General features: G+C 44.8%; 1 protein-coding gene across 2 annotated transcripts; it reads right to left on the minus strand.

Annotated features, from left to right (window-relative positions):
• Nucleotides 1-5,498: 5,498 nt before the first annotated feature.
• Nucleotides 5,499-7,803, minus strand: LOC125685803 (keratin-associated protein 21-1-like). 2 transcript variants are annotated; one of them, XM_048929225.1, is made up of 2 exons: nt 7,783-7,803; nt 5,499-6,387 (listed from the first exon to the last, which is right to left on the minus strand). In XM_048929225.1, exon 2 carries the CDS (start codon nt 6,360-6,362, stop codon nt 6,057-6,059), a length of 306 nt encoding a protein of 101 aa, XP_048785182.1. In that variant the 5' UTR covers nt 6,363-6,387; nt 7,783-7,803; the 3' UTR covers nt 5,499-6,056. The 2 variants fall into 2 exon arrangements, with proteins under 2 accessions (XP_048785182.1, XP_048785181.1); XM_048929224.1 differs by lacking the exon at nt 7,783-7,803 and adding an exon at nt 6,486-6,498.
• Nucleotides 7,804-13,023: the final 5,220 nt, after the last annotated feature.

A 13,023-nucleotide genomic window follows, 5' to 3' on the forward strand; every position in this document is an offset into this window, starting at 1 on the left:
GTACACAGTCTTCTATTTTAAATACAATGAAGACATCCACAGCCCTACTATGCTAAAATACATTAACCTTCAATCTGGAATAGATTTAATAAAGACAAAGGAGAAATTGTGAAATTCCTCAAATTTCTGAGGTTTGGAGTGAGAAATACATCACATTTCCTTCAGCCAGCCGTTCTGTATGCATTCTGGGGCAGAATTTCCCTTCTGAACGCCACTGCTCTCCCCATATCCACATAACCAAGGGACTGACAAAAGAGGACTGGAACTTGGATTTTTTTTTCTCACGCAGAGAATTTTAATGCAGTAAGAAGAAAAGTTGACACAGATACAGAAAGATTATAGTTTTGGCATGCTGGAGTCGATGAGTCACCATGCTATGCTGTACAGAACATTCTTTTTTGTTGAAGCTGTGTTGCTTGTTCTTAAGGCACTTGTAAATCCAGATCAAAGGAGGCATAGCCAGAATGTTTCTCTATTACGCAGTGCTGCAGCACCTTGTTGGAAGCGCTTAGTGAAAATGCAGATGACCTGGGTTAGTTTTGCTGGCTGCAGAAGTTCTTCAACAATGCTGAGGCAACTGGAAGAAGCTCCAAAAGAACTGCAAGTTGTTCTCACCGCTGCCAAAGGGGTCTAAAATGTAGGCGACTACTGAGAGAGCTCATAGCTGAGAAATGCAGGAAGAAGTAAAGAGAGCAAGTAGTATAGAAGTGCCGAGAGATCCTAGAAAGCAGCCAAGCTCCCCATTGTTAGCAACTTCAGCTGCTGCAGGAGGGGCTCAGCACTGCTGAACCGAGATGAGCCACGTCGGGTTGGGTTTATCAGCAGCAGCACCCAGAGCTGTAGGTGCGGTAGGAGGGGTAGCAGTAGCGGGTGTAGCAGCTGCGGTAGCTGCAGGGGCTGCAGCAGGAGATGTAGCGGGAGGTGTAGCAGGGTCTGTAGCAAGAGGTGTAGCAGGGTCTGTGGCAGGAGGTGTAGCAGGGTCTGTAGCAGGAGGAATAGCAGGGGCTGCAGCAGGAGGTGTAGCAGGGCCGGCAGTAGCTGTAGGTACGGCGGGTGGTCCTGACGGTCCTATAGCTCGGGGAGCAGCACAGGTAGTAGCAGGACATCTTGGGGGAGGAGGTGGGAGGTAAACCTGCAAACAGCAAGAGGTGAAGGGGAGAGCTTATCTTGTAGGGAGCAGCAGTGGCTTGGGGGTGTGAGGATGGGGGATTTGGAGAGGTGATGAAAAAATCTCTCAGCCTTGGGATGTGCTTTTGACATCCGTTTTTATCCAGCCCATTCCTGTATGCCCTCATCAGGTTCAACCCTGAGACAGTTTCTATTCTATAGGCTCTATTCTTAAAATGTGAACGCAGCATCTTGTATTTTTGGACTTAGGCTATAGGAGATGCAGCCTGCAGATGCAGACACCCAAATGCAGGTGTTTGAGAGCGCTTGGTGCCTGAGCTCCCAGGATGGGCAGCTGAAGTCAGTCCCTGCTGCAGCTCAGGGCGTGTGCATGAAGGTGTCCTAATGGCTGATAGGAATCCCACACTGTGTTTTCAGAATGTATTTCAGAAAAATTCATGCACTGTGCTCCTGGTTCCGTCCCGTCTTTGCTCCAGGAGAGCCACCCAGAGCAGGGTGCCCATCACCACGGCCAGATGGACCTGCTGGCAGATTTCTTTGGAGCACAAAAATCTCCTTGTCTGCTTTTCATCTCAAAAACTATTCCTTGTTCTGTCTGACACAGATTTCTGACTTTGGTTCATGCACCCTGCGTGTGCCAGTTCTAGTGAGGATACAAGCAGAGCAATTCATGTCACATGCCTGCATTCATCATTGCAACATCTTTCCATAAACAGCAGTTTCTACTTTGCCTAATGCACAGTTCTGCCCATTATCAAGCATTTCAACCAGTGCTGATTGTCACCAAGTCAAAAGAAACAGAAATATTTTTTCTCTGTCTGTTTAAATGGAATAGAGTAGAGCCATTTCTTCCTAATACATAGAGGTAAAACTCCTTTCAAGGCTGAATCGATGATACCCAAATCCCTTTTTCTTAGTTTTCTCTCATCAACACCCTCTTATTTTTACTGTAACAGCTTAGAAAAGTACAGGACACAATATTTCTACCCTTGTTACAAATCAGAGCATGTTAGTAACAGAATAATTTCTATGTTAATGGAGACTCCAAGTGAATGAATTGGGTCTGCACTCACCAAGTTCACCGAGGAGAGTAAACCAAGAGAAGTGGTGTGCGGAGCTCAGGGTTGGGAGCACTTATATAGGGTTTCTAGGACCGACAGAAATCAGTGCGGTTCTCTGCATGCTTCCATTGCCCCGTAGTCATGGAACAAATATCAGAAGCAGATCACCAGTTCAATTGCTATAATTGTTTTCCTCCACGTTTAGGACATTTTTCAAATTCCTCAGGTAACAAATTGTGATTACAGTGCGTGGGGTTCTTTCATCTCCCAGCTTTCAAGGACAAACAGCTTTCTGGGAATGGACATGGGAGCAGTGAGATGGAAGATACGCAGAGCTGCGCTGCCCATGGATGTGGGGAACCCGTCAATGTATTTCACATCATGCCCCTACAAGGGAGGCAAATACCGCACATTGTAAGGTGTCTAGAAACACCCGAGATGGAAAAAGACATTATAGCATGTGCTTAGAGCCTTTGCCAAGTGGTTTGATTCGTTTACGTCACAATTAATGACAGGCGTTCCATTAATTCCTTCAGGTTCTTCTCCTGCCTATAATTTGGTGTATGCACTATGAGGAGAACGGGATCAATTAAATGAGCATCCGAGCAATTTGTTCAAGGCTTAATGTCTTTTTATTTATTTTTTTAAGTCTCTTTTCGTTTAGAATTCCTAAGAAATCCTTAGAAAATCTTGCACAAATCCACATCTCATGGTGTCCCAGTGTTGACTGGGGCAAGCTTTACTGCAGAACGTGGCGATGCAGAATGCAGCCGGGCTTCCTACCAGCCTTCTATTGGGAATGCAGTTGGGAAAAGAGGGAGAAGGATCCCTTAGGAGGGCCAGGAATATTGGCAGGATGGAAATTGTTCTTCCCTGCAGGTGGGAAGTGGTCGCTGGGGAAGGAGGGAGGAGGCTGTGCTTGCAATGAGGTGCCCAACCAGTCTGTGCCTTTGCAACAAGCTACAGGGGTGCAAAAAGGCAGCTGAGGTGCTGCAGTTCCCCATGGCAATGGGGGTTCTGCTAAGCTGGAGGGGGAGAAATCAGTGTTGAGAGATTTGTGGTGGTGCTGCCCTGTGGGATGCTCAGCCCAGGAGGTCCCATCCTCATTCTGCTGATTGTTATACAACATCACAGCTCTTGACCAACCAGTGAAAATTAAATAATACAAACACAGCTAAATTAAGGATTTAATGACTGTTTTGGAAGAGCACTGATACCATGAATTTTGATGAGGCTCAGCATTTCCAGAATGCCTGTTATTATCCTCATTTAATATGCAAATTAGGCATGGCTCACTGCGTTGAAGGTCATCCAAGGAGGTATTTGATGAGGGAAAAAAAGAGGCTCTCGTCTTTGTATGCTGTGCTCTGCCTCCTCGGGGAGGGCGGTGTTGGGTGAAGCAAAACACAGCATCAGTGAGATTTTCTGTAACATGATATTACCATTTTGATGTCTAAATACGTTGCTATTACGACTGCAACAAAACTTGGTTTACATTTGCCTCATCTGATGATATTCTGGGTGATTTTCTTCGTGGTACGAGCAGGTGCAACGGTGCAATGTAGACTACATGATTCATTTTCCTATTTCCTTTCTATACGTGTATTTGGATATACGTGTGTGTTTATACGTAGCAGCTGAGAGCTCTGATTCATGACACCATTGCATGTTTGAGGCTTTTAATCCCCATAAGATTTAAATTGCTTTTTGTCATCTTCATTTCTCAGACAGCTGACGTTTCTGGTGTTTTTCCTTCATTTGCAGCATTGTTCCAAGCAGTGCTGTAGCAGTTTATATCAGAACTAATGTATGCAAAGGACCAACGAAAAACAGACCTGGCTGTATGATATTAATTGAAAAATCTAATGATTTCACTAAAAAAAACCCCTACATGATGTCATTTCGTATAATTTTAAATATTTTTTATTATTCTTTGCACTGCATATAAAATCTGAACTTGAACACTTGGAGCAAAGTGATTTAGTGGGAAATATTGCTGATGGATGGACAGTTGGATTGGATGATCTCAGAGGTCTGTTCCAACCCTGGTGGATCCTATGGATACTAAATGAAAGAAAATCCGTTCCTATTTTCTTCACATTAATCTGGAATACAACACCATGCATTAAATGAACCGGTAACTTCTCTTCAGGTTTCAAATTCGATTTCTGCACAAAACAGAGGTGCTTTCAAATGAAGACCAAATATGTTCACGTTCTGAATTTCAGCCCATGACCACGTGGGGGAAACATGCCCTCAGTTTGTGTTTTCAGAGCGATTTTCGTTAAAAGGGAGTTGATAAAGCAGTTCAGCACGTTGATTGCAGCCAGCCTTTGTCAGCAGGTTATTCGCCTGAAACCGTTTTCCTTAAGTTACCCCGTGTTCCCTGGAGACCACATGGGGAAATTCTTTACCCTGGGCTCATGGATTCGTTTTCTTCCTGTTCCTTCTTTCCTGTGTGCTCTGCCAACCTCCTGAACAAGCTGTTGGCTAAACATGTAGCTCGTGTCTCACTTCTTTGTTCTGCTGGGATCAGTTGCACCCGATGCATTGTAGGATGAGGCAGGGAAGCCTGCAGCTATCCCTTTCCAAATGCCCACCCACATAGAAACACCACCCAGAGCCCCTAATTCCACCTCCCGGCTCACGCTGCAGGGCTGAAACTCTTGCAGATGGGGATGAAAAACATCTCCTGCTGGAAATCTCTGGCACAACTCAGCCTCCTTGTGGTTACCAACCGCTGCAGCCTGGGAACCATCCTGGTAGGTTCATCCCTTTGTCATCGAGCTGACCGTCACTTTTACCTGCAGCAGCTCTTCTCCTTCCCTGTCATGCACCCTGCTGTTAATTATGGGGATGGACGACTTCCCATTGTAGCCTCATCTTACCGCAAGCATCTGCCTTCTTCTCATCCTGTCATGTAAAATAGTTCTTCCCAATGGACTGGGTGGGAAGGATTGTGCCCAACAGGAGCACTGGCAGGGCAAGGTGCTGTCTCATGGCTTGCACAAGCAGCATTGGGTGTGCAAAGCCCTTCTGGTGGAGAAACAGCAATATACAAACCTTGTGCAGTGGGAGCAGATGATGTGGGCTCCCATGTCCTCCTGTATCTACTTTCAGAGCTGCAAAATGCATAAAGTTTGGCACTGTGCACCCCTCTGGTTGCATTTTGGATCCTCAAATGTAGCATAACTTGGGCTGGAAGCAATCAAGAACTGCTGATCTAATCACCTTAAGTCTTCACATTTCTGAGTTAGTTTTTTGGATAAAAAAAAGCATTCTGGAGTCTTTTGCAGAATAGGTTGAGGTAAGACGGATGTGAGCTTCAGGACTGCCCTGAAGAAGACAAAGTTGGGTTGTCTGATATGTCCTCTGTCAGCTCGGACTCCACAGATGCTTAAACCTGCAGATCTGAAAAGCTAGGGGCTCCTTTTGACTAAATCTTGGGTAGATCATTAATAATACCAAGAGTAGAAGAAAACCAGAACATTAAAAAAAACACAGAAAGCAATGCTGTGATGCAAGATCTTTTAATGAGAAGAAGCAGCAATGTATACAGCAAGTACAGATAAGCAGAAAAGGAGGACCATCCTGAGATGATTACATTCTATAAGTGCAGTTTCCACACTTCGCACCAAGTGCTTTGCTTTGGGGCTGAGCTCTGTACCTCCTGGCGCAAAGCTCTGCACCAAAACATGCAGCATGTGCACAATGAAAAGCTACGAGGGAAGGGCTGATCCTAATGCAAGTTATGCAGTATTGCTTGAAGAGGTTGGAGAGAGGTGAAAGCGCTCTAGTGCTATTCCTGACTGCAGTCAGTGTCCCAGGAGCTCAAATTCTCATCTAGCCATGCTTCGTATTTCACCTTTAGCAGTTATAGTAGGGGTAGAAGCTTCCAAAGCTGTACCGGCGGGTGTAGCGCGTGGAACAGGGGGAGTAGCAGCGGGAGCTGTAGGAAGGGTAGCAGTCCCGGTAGCCACTCAGCACCCCCGAGCCGCGGTAAGTGCAGGGGCTCCCGCAGTCGTAGGTGCGGTAAGTGCAGGGGCTCCCGCAGTCGTAGGTGCGGTAAGTGCAGGGGCTCCCGCAGTCGTAGGTGCGGTAGCTGTACACGCTGCCGTAGCTGCACGGGGAGTAGCAGGAATCGTCACACTGATTCTGGTAGTAGAAAGTCATCTTGGGGCGGTGCAGGGAGGCGAGCCTGCAACAGCACAAGGACAAAGCCTGTAAGACGATGCTCCTAATAGAATCCCAAGGGAATGCTGCAAACGTGCAGTGAGGGAGAGAAAGGCACAAAACCCTGGCATGCTGTCTGAACCTCCCTCTCCTTGCTTGCTTATTGTTCAGCCCTGCATTTTAATGATGCCTTCCCCATAGCACTCCATCCTGCACAGCTGTCTGAGCTCTCTCACTCAGCCCCACTCCTGCCTGCACTGAATGGGAACCATCAGGGGATAAATTGGAACGTCCTTCCTAGCTGCACTGAGGTAGAGACTTTAAGGGAAAAGAGAGCTGTGCACAGGGCTGAAACATTCAAATATTCCCCCAAACACAGGGAAGAAAGAATATCTTAAGTATAAACAACACTCGTAAAATCACAATCCTCCCAGTTCGTTAATCTATAGCACCTGCAGCTCAGTGATGAGAAGGGATGGGAGGAGAAGAGGGGAGAGAAAAAGTTTTAAATGCCTGGAGGAAGGTGAGCCTGAAGCAGCAGGAGGGAAAAAGAATTTGAGGCCTCTGAGATTACTCAGTAGTTCCAGCAAACTCCGTGGAAGTGTGGAAAAGGGGGAGAGGAGAGGAAGGGGAGCACAGCAACCAACCAAATATGTGCACTCAAGGCTGTGCCCTGGCTTCTTCCTTACCAGCTCACTGCTTTGTGTGTACGTGACTTCTTTTTCTACTTAAAAACATTTAGAATGATAGAATAGTAGAACTGCTCAGGTCAGAAAAGGCCTTCAAGATCATCAAGTCCAACCTCAACCAAACCATTCTACCCTACTCTTATTGCCTTTTTTCTGTTGACGTTGCTTGGAATCAGCAGTCCAATTTGAAACAGCACTGTAGAGAATACAGTGGGAGGATTTGGTACTCTGCAAGGATTCATCTCTCTTCACCCAAACCAGCATCTGATCTTTCCATGAAGTCCAGAAGAAACAGACAATGGTTCAGGAATAAACTCAGACACTGCTGAGTATGCATCAGGAAGGGAATCCTCCCTTTGTGCACACTGGCAGCACTCAGATGCAAACAACATTTAGTTTGTTTAATCTCCTTAATTATCCCCTGAAAAATGCTAACATTTTGCCTGAAATAACTGAAATAATGGTATGCCTTCCCATTGCAAAATAAAAACACCCAAGACACTTCCATGTGGTGTATAAAAAAGGAAATTTCTTATAGTGCATTGCTGGAGGTGAACATTTCTAAGCTTATGCCACTATTCCAATGTCCAACTTTTGAAAGCAAGAATTGCACTTGCATGGCTGTGAAATCACAGCCTTCTCTTTTAAAGTCTGACTCCTCTCTTTACAGCAATATAGCAAAAAGACAGCACTCAGACAGCAATAAAAGCACTGCAGTAAGTCCCACTTACCGAGCTCAAAGAGAACGTAAGCCAGAAGGTGCGAGTAGAGAGCCCTGAATTTCTCCTGCTTTTATATATGTATCTGACCAAACCTACTGTGCTTTAAACTCACATTCATCACAAAACAAATTTTCTGACGTGCGTCACCCTTCAGTTGATGTAATTGTTTTTCTCGGTTTGTGATTATTAGTCAGTTCTTGGCTTCCAAAAGCATGACATTGCATTGCAGTTTTCTTTCATGTTCAGACTTCCTGGGACAATTATGTTTGTGGAATTGGTGTGGTGAAATCTGAGCTATAACAGGAAAGGGAAGGAAGGACATGGAGAGCAGAACTGATTGACATCAACAACCCCAGTTTTGGAGGAATGGACAAATCTCAGTAAACGAAGTACGCAATGACTCCGGAATGTTTAGAGAAGAAAGAACATCAGTTTCATTCTCTTCAGAAATAACAGCCCATAAAAGCATTTCTTTTTCTTGACTTTTGTTTCAAAATCTCAATTTTAGGCCAGAATATTTACATTATTTATTATTATTCATTTGAATTCTCAAAAAGAGAAGTGCAAGAAAGGCATTTTCAGTGGTGGGGATGCCTGGTGTCACCTCGCTGCAATCTGATATTGACAAATGCGTTAATTGCTACTGTGATCAGCTACGAGAAGGTTATGGTTATTCTTTTGGAAATCCAATTTGCTTTGCTGTTCTCCTTCAGCTGCTGTTAACAAACTCGAAGAGGCACCTTATAAGATGAAGCAGAATGAGACTGGGGAAGCTGGGATCCCTTTTGATGGGAGAGCAGTGGAAATGGTTTTGAGCAATATAAGAGGATGAAGAAGAGACTTTTGGGGAAGAGAAAAATGAAGGCACGTTGAAATGAATAATAAATCTAAAGGCTTTCAAGCTGAGATACCAACATTTGGAATTTCCCAGGTTTGAAATGCTCGCACTCAGCCTTCTGCAGAGCTTGCACAAGCAAGGTATGCTTATTGGATCCCAAATATCTGCTTCGTTATTGCTTACACCTCGATGAGAAAAAACGATTCATGCAATAAAAGGATCAGACAAAAAAAACCAGAACGTATCTCTGTAACAACTGCACTATTCCAGAGAAGCCCTCCAGATGCCAAAGATGGTTGAGCACGGCCAACACCATGTTGGCAAGGTGTTCAGCTTCATGCTGCTAATGATAGTGAATAACACTGAGTGCTGTGAGCACAACTTGTCCTGGTGAGCTGCAACATCCCAGCCTTCCCGGTGACCTTCACCTCTAAACGTGGCTGTTTACATGCATCCGAAGGCAGGATAATGACAGGCGTGACAGATGTTCAAGGCCTTTCTCTAAATTTTGAATATCAAAGCCTTCATTAATACTTATTAACATTGCTGTGTACAAAGAGATTTGTTATTTAAATATTAATGCCACGTTACTGGAGAACGCCCCAATATCATGTAACGCAGTTACTAAAAATGTCTATCGGGTTACCCAGTTCTGTGCTTTATTACAGCTGCAACTTCATAGCTTTGGAATTGGGTCTCTGAAATATTTTTTTCCTAAAAATACGTCACGCACATACTGTTCCCAAGTTTATAGGCCAATTTCCCGGCTGAATCAATCAGTCCAGCAATATCCTGTTGTGTGACGGTGTTATAGAATCATAGAATGGCTCAGCTTGAAAAAGGCCTTCAAGATCACCAAGTCCAACCTCAACTCAAACATGCTACTATCCAACTCTACCAACCTACCGCTCAATCACGACCCTGAGCACCGCATCCAAGAGGTTTTTAAGCACATTCAGAGATGTTGGCTCAAGCACCTCCATGGGGAACCTATTCCAAAAGATCACAGAGAGAGCCTCTCCAATTTGCTAGTCACAGGAAATGTCGGAAGGGTTTGGTAGGAATGCACTGCTCCGCTTGTGATTAAAGTAATGAAATACCTGGAATTGAAGGATTACTTCTTCCACAGGAATCTCTGGGAAAAAAATAATAATAAAAAAATGTATGGGCTAAAATGTATTTTGAAAGTTTGACATTTAAAAATAAGTTATTTGGCAATCCGGATGTCTTAGCCTATCTTTTAGTTTATTGCTGTGCTAAACAAGTGAACGTAGCGTGATGATACCAAGACTTAATCGTTGCAGTTTTGAGATGAAAGCAAGTGGAAGGGTGTATCCTGCATGTCAAAGCACTGGGACAATAATCAGAAACCTTGGGGAGAACTGGTATATCAATGAGAGGAGTCATGCGGGAAGAAAAATGAGTTTGGTAATTGGAGCTGATCTGGGGCATGGCCACGCACTGGGCGGGACTGCAGCTCTATAAAAGCCCGCGCTGCTGACAGCTCTGCATTCAGTTCTTCCGCCTTACCTCCTTGCAGAAGTGGGTAAGTCAGAATGGGTTTAGGAAAGCTAGTAGGAAATGGAGAGAGGCGTTTAATACTTTTTCTCTCCCTTCGTCTCCTCCCATCCCTTCTCATCACTGAGCTGCAGGTGTTATAGATTAATGAACTGGGAGGATTGTGATTTTACGAGTGTTGTTTATACTTAAGATATTCTTTCTTCCCTGTGTTTGGGGGAATATTTGAATGTTTCAGCCCTGCGCGCAGCTCTCTTTTCCCTTAAAGTCTCTACCTCAGTGCAGCTATGAAGGACGTTCCAATTTATCCCCTGATGGTTCCCATTCAGTGCAGGCAGGAGTGGGGCTGAGTGAGAGAGCTCAGACAGCTGTGCAGGATGGAGTGCTATGGGGAAGGCATCATTAAAATGCAGGGCTGAACAATAGGCAAGCAAGGAGAGGGAGGTTCAGACAGCACGCCAGGGTTTTGTGCCTTTCTCTCCCTCGCTGCAGGTTTGCAGCATTCCCTTGGGATTCTATTAGGAGCATCGGCTTACAGGCTTTGTCCTTGTGCTGTTGCAGGCTCGCCTCCCTGCACCGCCCCAAGATGACTTTCTACTACCAGAACCAGTGTGACGATTCCTGCTACTCCCCGTGCAGCTACGGCAGCGTGTACAGCTACCGCACCTACGACTGCGGGAGCCCCTGCACTTACCGCACCTACGACTGCGGGAGCCCCTGCACTTACCGCGGCTCGGGGGTGCTGAGTGGCTACCGGGACTGCTACCCTTCCTACAGCTCCCGCTGCTACTCCCCCTGTTCCACGCGCTACACCCGCCGGTACAGCTTTGGAAGCTTCTACCCCTACTATAACTGTTAAACACAGAAGGACTTCATGGCAAATGAGGACTGGGAATTGATGACTGGATCCATGGACTGTGCTTGCAGAAGCTCCGAGTCCAGAATGGCGATGCAAAGCTGTTTTGGGGAGCTTAGTGTTACTGTAAACTTCTTCAGTGTTCTTCTGAAATTCTGTTTTGTCTTTTTCCTTCTCTGTTATCTCCTTTGCTTTGTGGGGGGTCTGGTGGTGTAAGAGAAGCAGGGCAATACACAAGGGTGGACAACTCATTTATAGCTCTTCCATTAATGAAATCTGGAGTGCTGTGCCCTACTCTTCCTCTAGATGTGTTTCTCAACTCACTGCTTTTTAAGCTATACCAAAGAGAAAGTGAGTCATCCAATCTGATTTGATTCACTGAACTCAACAAAGTGGAACAGTTTGAAAATGACAGCCAATGGCTCCAGCAAAACAAGGTGATTTTCAGCACAAACTCATCTCTGTATTTATTCCTTCTGCTTCTACCTTCTCTGTCATGCTTGATTGTGATTGTGAGCTTTCTTCATAGTAAAATGTTATAGCATTACAGCACCTCATTGTTTTTTTGCTTTCTGACTCACATGTACGCAGTTTTGTTTCCAGCTCAGTATATTCTGATAAGTTTTCCTGGGATTTACCAAACTCTGCAGCTTTTAAGTATCTTTTCACATGAGCAAACACTTTGCAGATTAATGACCCAGCAGTACCTCAGCAAGTGAAGAGACTCAGTGTCTCTTCCTATGGAATTTCCTAGGAACGGCTTGGAAAAGTCCCCTTCAGTTTTCCTTAGCATCACAGTACGTGCACAGGCACTAGGGGTAAAACCACCGGCACCGCATCTCAGCGATTTACAAATGCAAGCAAACCCATTTTGACAGGTGGGAAAGCCAGAAATTAGGAAGAAAATCCCCTTTTCTCGGCTGATTTTGTGCTGGCAGTGTCTGAGCCACTTTCTGCATTTAGAGACCTGATTTGTTACAGAGAATTGCACACTTTCCATTCACCTCATTAAGCCCTCATAAAGACAAGCGTTTGCAAGTGTTACTGCGAGGCTCCATTTGAATGACAATGAATTGGCACGAAGTTCCCAGGCTGCACCATCTCACAGATGTTATTAAGGCGGGATCCCTCTGAGCAAGCCCCAGATGACTATTATTCATGACAGAAGTACCTAACTGGCAGCAGCAGTAACCTCTTAATAGTACGATGCTGTAACAGTCTGGGCTGAGAGCAGCAGGCAAAGTGCTTTGAAATGCCTATTAAATCCTCGGACCTTTATTGTGAACGTAATTGCCTTTCTTTGAAGGCACACACAAGCACTTTGAAGGCAGTAACAAAGAGGGATGGATCTCTATTGCGCTATGGTAACCCATGCACAGGAGTGAGAACGTCATCAAACACCTTCACAAGAAGAGCCTCAGGTTATGCTTTCAGCACAGTTCAGAATGGAGTTCCCCATGGCTTCTGAGCAGCTTATTTCTGGGAAGGCACTGGCTTTGATGCCTGACACATTTAATTCTGGAGCACGGTACAGATTGCTCCTCAACTTGTATCTTGTCATTGAGGTGAATCTATTTTGCACTAGCTGGTCATGATCTCAACGTTTCAATATCTAAAACTACGAAATAAAATCTGGAGGGTTCCTGTTATGATACTAAATAAAATCTGGAAAGTACTCAGTGTCAATGATGAAGTAAGAGGAGGTGTTAGCTGGAAATAATCACTATCACAGAATCTTGGTTGTTCTACAGGGCTTAACTGTGAATATGGTTAAAAAATGGTTGAAGATTCCTCAGAATCAATGCATTTAGCTACCTTTCTTTACCTCTCAAAAGTCTTAAGGTAGGGCTAGAAGGAAATCTGAATTCCTATGATTGGAAGGACAAAGCCAATAATTGTAGGATCAATCCTGGTTGTGTTTGTAGAGAGCCACATTTTAATAAAAAAAGGGAAGGCTATAAAGCCCCATTCCAAATGAAGCATATATTGAAATGCCTCAGTATACATGTTTGAAGTGACTCTTATTCAGTAATGAAGT

The sequence above is a fragment of the Lagopus muta genome, chromosome 29 (assembly GCF_023343835.1).
Source record: "Lagopus muta isolate bLagMut1 chromosome 29, bLagMut1 primary, whole genome shotgun sequence".
NCBI classification, from domain to species: domain Eukaryota; kingdom Metazoa; phylum Chordata; class Aves; order Galliformes; family Phasianidae; genus Lagopus; species Lagopus muta.